This window comes from Phoxinus phoxinus (genome assembly GCF_949152265.1).
Source record: "Phoxinus phoxinus genome assembly, chromosome: 6".
NCBI lineage: Eukaryota > Metazoa > Chordata > Actinopteri > Cypriniformes > Leuciscidae > Phoxinus > Phoxinus phoxinus.
The window spans coordinates 23,225,550-23,239,274 of NC_136881.1; the positions used below are offsets into that span (position 1 = coordinate 23,225,550).

Genomic DNA, 13,725 nt, shown 5'->3' on the forward strand with positions numbered 1-13,725 from the left:
GACCATTTTTGGCGGACATTTAAACTTTCTTAAGGGCTTCCACTCACTGCAGTGAGAAACATGACAGGAAATATAGGCTGCATTTCTCTTGACCATTTTCCTTTTAATAAAATTAGCAAAACAAACCATTTTAAATTCTGAATGTCTTTATTATAATTATACACATTATATTATTATCCGCACTGTATTATGTGAGCCTCAAATATTGTAGTTGACTAGTGGAGTGAATGTTTTTGAAATATGCATGAAGTTGTTCTGTGCTCTTCAGAAAAGGGTCAGTTGTTCCATTTTAACCTCTTGACACTGTTGATTTTATACTCATGGCATAGCGGCGTCTCCTCGTCTGTGTATGCCACCAATTCAAGTCTCGCCGCGTAAATATGTGTCTAAAGGTTAGATATCCTCTGAAGAGGAGCAACTCATCCACAATGGAGAGACTTCCCATCTCACCGCCGTTGTCAGGACAACCGGAGTGGTATCCGTCCCCATAATAAGTTTCAGTTCAAAGCCGGTGACTTACCTCTTTACAACACTCTCATGTCCTCCCTCTTCCTTCTCTTTGACTGCTCATTCTGAGACTTAAGGCTTGAGCCCTTGTCCAAATAAGCTAGGGACAAAAGTGTTGGTTTTCGGGGACGCTGGAAAGAAGGAGTGTGTGTGTGTTTTGGACTAGATACGGTCAGAGATGATGCGAATGCAACACATTGAGGTCGATTATCTCTTAAAATATGGTAGTTCAATAAACATCAAAAATCAAATGTCATAATACATCGAGTTCTTATTGACACTGTGCTGGATTCGAATGAATAAAAATAATTAATTTGTAACATATGTTGTTTGTATAGTAAAATGAGTTGGCCCACATAATTAATAATCTATTTTAACAGCTGATTTTAAAATATAAGTTTATTCATTGAAAAAAAAAACGGTACATTGTGGAAAATATTTCACTTAAACTGCACATCAGTCTTTACTCTGGAGACTAAAATAGTTCGAGACGTTTTCATTAGATGATTAAAAAAAATTATAACCCTTTCAATCAGTCCAAATCTATCGTTTTATGCAGTTGTGCATTTTGGTGATAACACCGATCAAAATACAAAAACGAGGACGAGTCACTGACATGGCGCAGTTCTCCATAACGCAATGGCGCGCACTCCAAAAATATGCACCCATGACATAAACATTAAAACCACATTCACTGATGTGCTGTAAATGAAATAGTAGTTTAAAATAAAAGGTTTAATGAGAATGTTCTCACGAATGAAACTTCAACTCTGGAAAATATCACTGCTCGGCTGTTTTGTGTAGCCTATAGGCTACGCGAGCGATTTTTTTGTCAATAAATATTTTTGACAGAAGTAAATAAGGGAGGGCTGCAAATCTATGTTATAACTCACTAACCCAGTGTGTTTAACGCAGTTACTAAATTCAAACCAAGTGTCGATATAAAATAGTGTTGCACTTTTTGTATTTCATTGATTTTTTTCCCCCTCACATCAAGCGCAGACTCTTCTCTCGTAAACGCATAAAACTGGGCGGAGCACCAAGAACCGTCAGCCCTGATTACTCACGGTGAGTAAACGTGTGATTGGTCGAGTGAACAGGATTTGGGAGTTACACAGACCAATGAGATTCTTAGATTTGGGAAATGGGGTTACTGTTGTGAGGGGGCGTGGGGTGCCCTGGAGAGACCCCAGAGATAAGCGCAGTCAGGAGCGCAAAAACACTCAGTTGGATACACGACGCACAGAGAACCTTCGGAACCGCTACTAGTTCCACTTGGGCGCACTGATTGTACCGATGTACACAGTTTGTAAAATTTTAGAGCTTTTCCATCGTATCAAAATGATTTATTTGATTTCACTTTAACTTCATCACATGGAATGAGTTTTGATTAACCTTATTACGGGCAAGTAACATACACTCAGCTTGTACATAGCCTACTTTTGTAAAACGCGGGTGTAATCTCTTTACGCATCTTTAATCAAAAATCGTGGTGATGTTACTGGACGCCGGCCACCAGATCTCTGGCTTAGGAGTTGGCACGTTCACAAGGCATCACTCGGCTGTGAGCGAGACGCAGGACAGAGATATGAGTTTCATGGAATCTGCTCACATGGGCGCGTTCAAACTGAACCACCCCGATTTATCCCCGGGCCAGAGCGCAGCTTTTGCGCCCCAAGCAACCAGCTATTCCGCGGCCGCTCTTGGAGCGCATGCGGCGGCGCACGCAGCCTCGTACGCCAGCTCCACTTTCAACTCCACCAGGGAGTTCCTCTTGCGCAGCCGAGGCTTTGGGGATTCGACTCCGGGTAGCGGACAACACCCCATCTTCAGCTCCACAGCAGGGCCTCTCCATCACTCTCACCCAGAAGGTCAGGGTCACCTACTTTTCCCCGGAATTCATGAGCAGCACGGGTCCCATCACGGCTCTCCAAACATCCTGAACGGACGCCTTGGATTACCCGGCGAGGTTTTCGGGCGAACGGAGCAGTACCACCAAGTGCCCAATGCGCGGGCCGATCCATATAGTCAGTATGGCCTAAATATGAGTATGAACATGGCGCACCATCCTGGCGCTTTCTTCCGCTATATGCGACAACAGTGCATCAAACAAGAGCTCATTTGTAAATGGATCGACCCGGAGCAGCTTTGTGACCCAAAAAAATGCTGCAGTAAAACTTATAGCACTATGCACGAGCTGGTCACGCATGTGTCCACGGAGCATGTCGGCGGTCCCGAACAGTGTAACCACATCTGCTTTTGGGATGACTGTCCACGGGAGAGCAAGCCATTCAAGGCAAAATACAAACTGGTGAATCACATTCGAGTGCACACGGGAGAGAAACCCTTCGCGTGCCCCTTCCCGGGATGTGGCAAGGTGTTCGCGCGTTCAGAGAATTTGAAAATACACAAACGGACACACACAGGTGATTATTTATTAAAGTTGTTTTAAATATTACTTGAAATGTTTACATTTCGTTTCAATTGACTTTAATCTAGGCTACTATACATGACATTCAGTAATACCAAAAACAACACTGTGTCTGTTTCACATCCTAGAGCAGCTGCTAGACAAGTTAAACATCAGAAATCCTAGATTGCTATTTTATTAGTTATGCCTGTTGCTTTGTAAGTGCGAATTGCTGTTATATTTGAATGCGTGGATTTGTATGAGGTCTATTGCGCCATCAACCCTTTTGCAGCATCAAAGTCAGCCTACTTTTTCAGAGAGTAGCCTAGTGTAGAAATAGCATTCATTGATTCTGCGTGCTAGTTTTAATCAGGTTGGTAAAACTTATACATAAAATAAAAAATAAAACAACTATTTTCTTGCAGGGGAAAAACCGTTCCAGTGTGAATTCGACGGCTGCGACAGACGTTTCGCCAACAGCAGTGACCGGAAGAAGCACATGCACGTTCACACGTCTGACAAGCCATATCTGTGCAAACTGTGCGACAAGTCGTACACACATCCCAGCTCTTTAAGGAAACACATGAAGGTGAGAATTTATTCCGTCTGACAGCTATTCTCTGTTCACCATTCATTGTCTTACATATCAGAGTTGAGACAGAATGAACTAACTGTTTGATGCTTTTTTAGGTTCACGACGACCAAGGTCCGGTAGTCGACTCCTCTCCTACTGGAAGCTCCGGGTACGAGTCCTCCACTCCGTCCAGTTTGATCTCTCCATGCTCGGAGACGCACAGCACCATGTCGCCCGACTCAGCTGCGCTCAACAGCAGCGGGCACAGCAGCTTAACGTCGAATTTTAGCGAGTGGTACGTTTAAGGACCAAAACGACATATACAAGAAAATATTATTTGTAAATAGTATCCTAAATGAGGGTTTATGTTCTCAGCATGTCTAAGATTCAGTGTTGCACTGTGACTGAAGTAAGCCGAAAAGTATTATGTGACTAAAATGAAGGTTGTTTTTTGATAGGCCTATGAAGAATAAAAGGAATTTGGTTTGCGAAAGACGATGTATTTTTTTGACTGTAAGGTCAATTGTTTTACAGTAAGGTCGTGTCAAGTTACCATGTTTGTATACAATATCCCTGTCATGTTAGAGCTATTCGACGTTACATGATTGTCTTACCATTAAAGTATTGTTGGGGATCCTAAGTGCCGAAGTCAAATGTACGTAGTGCGTTAAAATGGATACAATTTGTGAATGTATTTTATTGTAAGAAATTATTTCCATGTATGTATGTTACAGATGTCTGGAAATAATTCACTTCGAGTTAGAGTAATTTTGAGAAAAGCCTCTTGTTCTTAAATTATGGTTATACTTGATAAAAAGTACTACAAAATATTTATGAAAAACTCCTCGATTCAAATGTGTACAGAATTGTTACCTTTAAAGTGTTTGTACATTGTTATTCAGTTTTAAGATGTAAATTCTTGTGATAACAAATGCCAAACGGTATAATGAAGGAAAATATAAAGGCAATAAAATTAAACCAAAAATAAAAGAAGTCTCGTTCGTTTTTATTAAAATTTTAAGAACGCTTTTTATTCATAACGGGGTTTCACATTTTGTGTTTCTCTGACATTTTTCACATCGTAAAGACATCACGGGCACAAAACGGTCTGAAAGTTTTCTCCTTTGTGTAAATTAAAACTTTTGTTTAAATAACTAATAATTATTATTTTGTATTATTTTCTTAATTACTTGGCTATTTAAACCAAGATAATATAACGTTTCAGGGAGCTACAGAAACATTTTGTGTTTAAGTCCTTAGTGTCACGAAGAAGACATAAAAAATGTATCTGAATAAATACTGTGAAATACAAATGGTGTAATTCGGTGACTTTTGGCCATCATAAAATGTAGAAAATCAAACTCTTTTTATATATATATATATATTTATTTTTTTGTGATATGATAGGGTGATGTAAAAGATTTTGGTCAAGCTGGGGTAAATAAATGAACAATTTATAAAAAAAAAATAAAAGATAAAAAATGTGCACCCTGTTAGGGACAAATGAACAATAGTTTCAAATACTAAGTTGTGATTCTGATTTATGGTCACAGTATCTTGCAGCTCATGTACTTTTGTTCCTTTAAAAGCCTAATAAATTATCAAAAAACTAAACTAAACATTGTGTATTGTTTTCAGATAGAAATGCATTAGAAAGGCATTTTTTGTTTACTTTTTAAAAGTAGGCATTATTGATACTCCAGTATTCATTGTCACTGAATTTTCTGCTGAATTTTTTTAATTATTGGAGAGAAAAAAAAGATGCTTAACAGGGTGGACAAAGTGATGACAGAATGAAAGTGAATTTATATCTCTATATATACAATCAGTTACAATATTAAATTAGTTTGAACTGGATTTAGATGGGAACCAACATGTAAAGCATTACCAAAATACAATTCTTCAACTTGAAACAAAAATTACTTTCACAATCACTACTGTGTCCCCTCAGTTAGGTCTTCTAACACGGTGGACACTAACAGAGTGGACATTCTGACCTAAAATCAGCCACTGCACCATATCTGAGCAAAAATAAGCTATAAGGTCTATCTAATAAATAATTTTATGGTCTTTAAAATTTTAATTTTAATATTTCCATTGTATTTCGTTCTAATTTTTCCTTAACAGGGTGGACCACATCAAATGTGAAAGATAGCCTATAATTGGGTGAAAATAGAAAATAGGATCTTACTCACGTTCCCAATGTGTTTTCCCTCCAAAGAAGTGATGACAGCTATATGATGTCATTTAATTTGCCCAACTTTCATTTAAAGGGAGAAGTCGAAAATAACAGAGTGGACAATAAATTGAGGGAAAAGCTTAAAACTTTATATTAAATAAATGTAATAATTGAAAAGAATGTACAATTTTTATAAAAAAAATCACGTAGCCTATTGTAAGTGCATGCAATTGGAATACAGATCATATGAAAAATGGTGATATATGGTGGTCCAAAATGCTTTAAAATGTCTCAGATTATTATTATTCTTCATATATTATTACAACTTCAATTATGCTTAGAACTCAAATTGTGTTATGACTAATAGCCTAGCCTACAGGTGTAAAATTGATATTGTTCAACATTCGTGATCTTTGAATCCCAAGTTTTCTAGATGTAGCTAGGCTAATTTAAGGAAGTGTGTCGCAATAGTACAAAACAAGGAAATAATTAACAAGGATAATATCTGCTGAGTAAAAATGTGCACAAATTTAAAACAATCTAACCAACAGCAAATCAATAAATAAATAAATAATTTACATGCACCTATTTTAATGAAAAATTAACAGTCTTTAATAATGCATAGGCTAGTCATACTAGCAATTCGTGCTGATACAATATAATACATTTAGATTAGCCTCCAAGGTCACGGTTTTCATCAGCAACCTGTCGCCCAACTTCTTCCAATTGTTGTCTCACCCTCTCCTCGGAACACAGTTCGGTCTCTGACACATCCGAGAACATCTGATTGGTCGAGAGGGCAAACACCCCCAAATTCTGTCTGTGACGTCTAGAGTGCGCGCCGCTCTGCTCTCAGCAGCTCTGACTATCATGGCGGCTTACAGAAGCGCTGCAGGCTTTCAAAGAGTTTTGCATGCTGTTAAGGTGAGCGTTTGTTATCTAAAACCGCTGCTTGTAGGAGAACAATTCATATAACGAATCTGATGATTTGTCTGATTTATGATTAAAGCATTGCAACGTTATCTGACTAAGAGCTCATGCTTGTCTTAGACTTCAAGAAAGTTCACTTGACACGACACACGGACAGTTTCATTGATTGGCAACTGAAAAGATTTATTTATGAAACATCACTTTCTCCTTATAATGATGTGACGTGTACTTCATTGTTGTCGTTGCAGAAAGAAACAACCAAATGTCTTTATTATCACTGATGACTGTGAACCCATGTCAATGTCAAAATGATTCCATGAAGTGTTTTCGCTTGCTGATTCAGCTGTGCCTAATGTATATGGAAACGCTGGGCATTTAAACACGCCTGTGCAACAGACATGTAATGAATATTTGACTAAAATATAAATTTTCTTGTGATTGACGTCACAACTAATGATTACTTTGAAAGCTTATATTGCATAGATTTCCACTTTAATCAATGACAGTCAAGGCAGAATATGAATCTCTTTGCTCTTTGCTGCTTCAAACTGTGAATCCCAAACCTTGTTTCTCTCACTGTGAGCCATCTTCTTCTTGTAGGAAGTTTATAAGTTTCATTCAGACTTATGAATAATATTTAAACGATTTAGGGCTAAATTACTAAAAATTAAACATGATTTAGTGCTGTCTGTGGGCTAAAAGTATGCTGTATCCAAATAATCAAATTCACTTATATTTTAACATAAAATGTTAAAACAAAATTATACATTTAAAGTGAAGAACTGCTTCAGTGGCATGCTTTTTTGTAATATGGCATGACATGACAAATCAAAGGTTTGAGCATTGGGTTTGGGCATCTCTAGAATAAATGTTTCCATTTATTGCTGACAGCACCGTCTCTCTGTCTTTTAGCATGTCTATCTTAAGCAGAGGTGTGGTGTTATAATCTGCCGATACTCTACGGTGAATGACCCAAATGAGAAGGTAAGTCAGATAAAAGAAGTGTTTTGTATTAATGGATGCTTCTCATTTCTTTAATTGTGCATCCTTGTTTCCTTTCCTCCGTCCTTGCGTGAGTTTTCACTCTCCTATACAATTGTTGCTTGTCAGACTGTATGATAGATTGCCAGTCAAACACTGAAGGTGCACGAGTCCCGTCAGTCTTTTGTCAATTGATATGTTGTTGATGACAGGATGGAGGATTGAGGGAACCATATCTATACAGCGATCTAAGCTGGTCCATGAAACACTCGAGAGCATGTTGACTGTGCATCTGCGACCTAGTTATTCACATGTAAATATTTTTATGTTTATATGAAGGTGTCTATGTTACAGTTTAATTATACATTTAATTACTGAGTAATATAAATGAACTACATGTACTTATAGGGTGAAGGTTAGGATTTGGGGTAACACTTTACTTGAAGGGGTGTGCATAAGACTGACATGACACCTTTATAATCATGACATGACATGAGGGTTTATACATGTTTATGACAACTGCCATTAAGTGTCTTTCGCTCAATTATGACATTTTTAATGCAAATATGACATTGTTTGAGATGTCTTTGTTATGACATAAACCTATACATCATAACCTGTCAGTGTCATAACAACTTGACAATACCAAGACAACATATATTGTCATAAATATGTCATAAACATGACATGGCAGATTAATTATCAAACTAAGAAACCACTTAGCTTTATGGGTTTTATCCCTTAAAACTTATCTTTGTTCACCAAAATGCCATTTAAAAAAAAAAAATCTTGTGAATTTTTTTCATGCCTTAAAATAGCTTGAATGCAACTCTACACCCTTGCTTCATTTACTATACGTGGATCTATGAATATGCAAATTAGCTTCGCCTTCACTCGCTCACGCCAGCTCACAGATTCACTCGGCCAACTTACTCGGTAAACGCTGCAGAATGGTATCACTCTTTTTAACCTCGGACACATAAAGGTTATTAATATGATTAGCCTTTTGCTTGAATACATTATCAAACAGCTAATAATGTATTGCTAATGTTACACAAACCATGTTCCCGTTTGCCATCTCAGTCTTTCTTCTAACAATCCTCAGAAACGGTTTGAACAACTCAGAACGTCAGTGGAGAAACGAGAAAGCCATATAGTTCATCATAACAACGTAATATATGCAACATATAGGCATCATAACAACGTAATCATATACATAATTCACCTACTATATTTATAATAGTACCTGCTTTTTCACGTCAACAGAAAAATATACCAGGATAACCTGGCATCTCTTGTGACACTACTCTGCTTCACAGCATAGTAATGACATGCTAAAAGCCCGCCGGCCCGTTGACATGATTGGTTACAAGGTAGTTTGTGATGTCAGAAACACCAGCGAGATAAATATTTATATATATATTTATTTTTCACTGCAGTTTTAAGGAGTTAAAACTCAGCAATGTTGTTGATTCATGAATGTACACATGGTTTGTCTTAAAGCACATTAAACACACCACATAGACATCAAAAACCTTGATTTTTTACCACAGGGGGACTTTAAACCCCTAATTTTCACAGGATTTATTAATGTTTGATATTTTTGCATATGTTAATGAAAATTAATATTGATTATTGGTTGTAAATTATTATTGATTATCAACTCTTGTAAATGTTATTCATCTTCAGAGAAGCCTACTATATATATCTTTGGTTGTTAAATGGAGTTTGTGGTTTTTCATCTAATTTGTTGTCATGGTTTTATGTTGTCCTCCTTTTGGTTTGTAATAGTTACTGATTTAGTTTCCCTTATTAATGATTGTGATTAAAAAAAAATTTGTATCATTATAATACTCATACTAATACTTAGTTCACCCAAAAATGAAAATTCTGTCAGTAATTAATTACTCATCCTCATGTTGTTCCAACCCCGTAAGGCTTTCGTTCATCTTCAGAACACAAATTAAGATATTTTTGATTAAATCTGAGAGCTGTCTGACTCCTTCATAGGCTTCTAGGCAATTTCTTTCTGCCGGCCCAGAAAAGTTAGTAAAAATATCGCTAAAATAGTCCAAGTGACTACAGTGGCTCAACCTTAAGTTTATCAAGCGACGAGAATACTTTTTGTGCGCAAAAAATAACGACTTTATTCAAGTATTCATTTCCTCTGTGTGGGCCTCTGACGTGAGTTCACGAGAGCGCCACGACGCATGTGCGAGAACTGAGAACATGATGCACACAGGAAGTGCACACTTTAGAACCATTTTAAAAATCATTTCTTCTCAGTTCTCACGCATGCGTTGTGGCATATTCAAAATCAAATTTTTGTGGCATTTCCAATGAAAATTCATTGATTTATTAGTGAGAGTGATGAGTAGCATCTGAAAATGTACCTTTCCAAGATGACGGACGTGTTTAGAACAGTCAAATGAAGTATCTACTTATAAATATCCACGGAGGAAACTAAGATCTATCAGTTATTTTGAGAAACACAAAATAGAAATGTTCAAGGGTCAAAAAACCTTTACACTCCCAAAACCCTATGCATCCAAGTAGCTTTAATGTACCATTCTCAAACAATCAACCTTTGCCTGGAGGTTGTTTGTTTATGTGTGTATGTGTGTTGGGGAATTGGGGGTGTAGCATATATGAGCAAATGGGGAAATATGCTTTGAGTTTAGGAATGTGTTCTTGTGAGACACGTTGCCCTAGGCTCATCTTGACACATGGTTTATTGGCAGACACTTCCTTCAGTTTTTCCATAAATTGTTTACATGTGGCAGACAACATTAGCGAAGCCTCATGCTTTGATGTTTAAGGCCCACTAACATCCACCTTAACACTCATCTAGATCTCCCTATTAGAACTTGTGAATGTTCATTGCACTACATGGAATAGATAACAGTCATTTTAATATTTACGGTCTGGACATGGTTAAAGTAGTTTTTGTACCTGATGTACCTGTTTAATTATGTTAGTTTTTTCAGTTTTGCACTTAGAACTTGCTCTCAAAGATTTTTATCTCTTCTGTTTACTTTCTTGTCATCTAAAAAGCAGTGTGTGTTGTGTTGAACAGCTTTCACTTACAGCTAAATGAGCTTTAGTCAGCGTTAGAGCACACACACACTGTGGACAAGTCAAGTGTTGACAAAACAAATGTCTTAATCGCCCTGTTCCCTTTTCCTTTCCACAGACCTTTGATAAAATCCTCATTGCAAACAGAGGCGAGATCGCCTGCAGGGTAAGCGAGTGTGTGTGTTCTTCACCAGGAAGGTTCTTTTCAGTGTGTTTATGGCAAAACATTACATTTGTCTTTAGGCCATTTTCATTTTAATCAGGGTGAAGTTCTACGTGTATTGTTTACATGAACTTCCAGGGCAGATTTATTACTATGAAATATAAACATATATTTTTGTACAGTCAAATGTCTTAATTCTTTTCTTTTCCATTCATAGGTGATTAAAACTTGTAAGAAGATGGGCATCAAGACAGTTGCTGTTCACAGTGATGTTGACTCTAGTGCGGTGAGGAAAAAGTAATATTTAAAAGTACCCTATATATATATAGACACTAGCTATGTTTCCATAAACCTATTTTTATGCTCATTTTGGATTATCGCATAAAAAATCGCTGGATGGAAATGCCAAGATGCGCTTAAATTCAAAAAATGTGCATAAAAATACTCATGCACTCAATTGAGGTGGATAAACTTTTTATCCGTTAAGAAGACATGCGCATAAACTACGATTGAAACACATTTACCGAATAAATCTTTCAATGCGCAACAAAAACCTCACGTGACTTTCTCAATAGAGGATACGATTGGATAATTGGACTAACCAGTGGACTAATTTCATTGCACGGCATCTCAAATGTTGGTTTGATCATTCTGGAATGCCTGAGCCAAAGTCTGTCATTAAAATGATTTGGATTAATTCCCTCCCAGAAGCATCTCGCATGATTGCTTTCCCAAACACCAGGCGTCGGGACACAAGGTAACCTGACAGCGGTAATTGCGTTTCGTCTGCGCGATCTGAGACGCAAGTCATTTATGATGTAGGAAAAAGAGCCACAGTGGCTTCTCCGGTTGCAAAAACTTCCACTTTTATTACAGATATTTTGCACCAATTTCCCAGGAAGTGACGATTTTGTTCTGTTCAACACATGGATTGGAAACTGCACTTTATTCACAAATGTTTTATGCGATATTCCAATTTTGTGCAAAAGTTTAATTCGCAACTTTGGATGGAAACTTGGCTAAATACAGTGAAGCTTAAAAGTCTGACAATAGATTTAAAATTTGAGATGCATATTTAATTTTAGCTGGAAATATTTCTGTTGTACATTCTAGACTCCTTAATGTGTTTCATTGAAAGGAGAAAAACCACCATCATGTGATTTATAAACCATCAAATCTGTATTTTATAACATTCTCACTAGGAAGCGTTTCAGAATTTCTTTCTCATGAGTTTATTTATTGTTTGTCATTTGATTAAAAACTATTCTCTTCTTGTCATGTAAATGACCTTTGGTTCTGGAATGGCATAACAAATAAAAAGCATTAAAACCAACTTTTGAAATCAAGATAATTCAATGATTTAAAAAAAGATACCTGCATACATACCCTCATGTTGCTATAAATATGACCCTCTTTCCTCTGTGGAGTAAGTCAGTTATTTTAAAGAATGTTGATAACCAAACAGTTGGTGACCATTGTGTTTTATTGTATGGACAAAATAAAAAACGCAGACCTTTCTCAAAATAATATATTGAATCTTCCAGAGAAGAAAGTAAAAGGTTTGGAAAGAATTGATGACAGAATTTGTAATGTTTGAGGGGAATATCCCTTTAATTTTTCAATTCCTTGCTCAAATTCTTATCCTGATGGTATAATTGAATTAAAATTCTTGTATTACAAGTTTGTATCACTTTTGGGGTCTCTTTTGGGGACTCTCCTTGCATATAAAATAAGAGATTACTAATGTAACTGCCCATATATACAGTACAGGAAGACTTCATTTAAATTGAATAAATAGATTTGCTGAAGCAGGTTAGGCATCTGGAGGCAGTCTGCTACTAATATCTAAATTACCCCACTAGTCTTTTACAAGCATTGCAAGATAAACCAAAGCTTTTGCTCCTCTCACCTTTATCTTTTCATGGAGTGTAATCCTCTGTTCCCATGATTGATAGCTGTCACTTTTCTCCCCCTCCTATTCCATATGCATGAGAGTTTGATAGAGGCAGTGTTTTAAACTCTGCTCGGTTCCCCTGCTGTGTTCTGTGCTGGATTGGGGGAATGATGGGGGGGGTTAGAGGTGGGGATCTTTTGCATTTGATTCGCAGCCTCCAAAGAGCATCTAAATGAAGATGTTTAAACAGAGCAGTGGGGGATAATCTGGACTCTGTATGGGGGAACAAATTGACATTAGAAGTCCATATACTGACCCCAGGATTGATTTTACAAACACGTTCCTAATTTCCTTCCTTCAACCTTTATTAGACTTTTCATTCTTTCTAATGTCATTTTCTATAACACCAAGAAAGATAAATGAATTGATTTAGTAATTTGTTCTTGGCATTATAGTGTTTCATTAAAAGTAATGGAACCCACGGGCTATCTCACATCCTCTCTGGTGAACAGGCGAGGTGCTGACTGAAAAAGAAGTTTATTGGGCTCCTGAAACAAATGGTGGGAAGCCGTCAAGTTTGGCGCTGCTTTAAAAGACTCAGACAGAATACTCATTAAACTCACTGGCAATGAAAACAAGTCTAGAGATGTGTCTGTCCAAGACTGTTTTTTTTTTTGTTTTTTAAGTATTTATTTCATTTTAATTTAAGATATAAATTTAGTAAACAAAAAGATTAATAACGTACAATGAAATGATCAATTGTTCAGTTAGCCATAAGATGGTACAGAATGTCAGGGTTTGCAGTTAGTATGTGCTGCTTCAGTCTTTTGGGCTCATTATAGTATCTTGCATCTCTGCTAGATCTTTGAGAGAGCTCCTCCACCTCTGTTTGCGTCACCCTCGTTAAATGTGAGGAAAAACAACTTTGCGTCTCCCTTTTTACGCACGTGTGGAGAACATTAGCAGAGAGGCAGCAGTTGGCTAGCTTGCCTTTTCCAAACCTCCCCTGTTG

The 13,725-nt window shown here is 37.0% G+C and overlaps 2 protein-coding genes across 2 annotated transcripts in view; both read left to right on the top strand.

Annotated features, from left to right (window-relative positions):
* Positions 1 to 1,732: 1,732 nt before the first annotated feature.
* Positions 1,733 to 4,471, top strand: zic2b (zic family member 2 (odd-paired homolog, Drosophila) b). The gene is made up of 3 exons (XM_079616465.1): positions 1,733 to 2,933; positions 3,343 to 3,506; positions 3,608 to 4,471. Exons 1-3 carry the CDS (start codon positions 2,003 to 2,005, stop codon positions 3,794 to 3,796), a joined length of 1,284 nt encoding a protein of 427 aa, XP_079472591.1. The 5' UTR covers positions 1,733 to 2,002; the 3' UTR covers positions 3,797 to 4,471.
* A 1,946-nt stretch (positions 4,472 to 6,417) lies between these two features.
* Positions 6,418 to 13,725, top strand: part of pcca (propionyl-CoA carboxylase subunit alpha) — a 48,145-nt gene continuing 40,837 nt past the window's right edge. Inside the window, exons 1-4 of the mRNA XM_079614662.1 lie at positions 6,418 to 6,594; positions 7,513 to 7,584; positions 10,775 to 10,822; positions 11,037 to 11,105. Coding sequence (XP_079470788.1) covers positions 6,541 to 6,594; positions 7,513 to 7,584; positions 10,775 to 10,822; positions 11,037 to 11,105 — 243 coding nt within the window. The 5' untranslated portion in view covers positions 6,418 to 6,540. The remainder of the gene's footprint in view (positions 6,595 to 7,512; positions 7,585 to 10,774; positions 10,823 to 11,036; positions 11,106 to 13,725) is intronic.

What these genes read in the sequence shown, in the direction of transcription:
- zic2b (XM_079616465.1), top strand. Translation starts at nt 2,003, where the DNA reads ATGTTACTGGACGCCGGCCACCAGATCTCTGGCTTAGGAGTTGGCACG. An exon ending in ACACAAACGGACACACACAG is followed by an intron (nt 2,934 to 3,342) that starts GTGATTATTTAT and finishes ATTTTCTTGCAG; the next exon opens with GGGAAAAACCGTTCCAGTGT. An exon ending in CTTTAAGGAAACACATGAAG is followed by an intron (nt 3,507 to 3,607) that starts GTGAGAATTTAT and finishes ATGCTTTTTTAG; the next exon opens with GTTCACGACGACCAAGGTCC.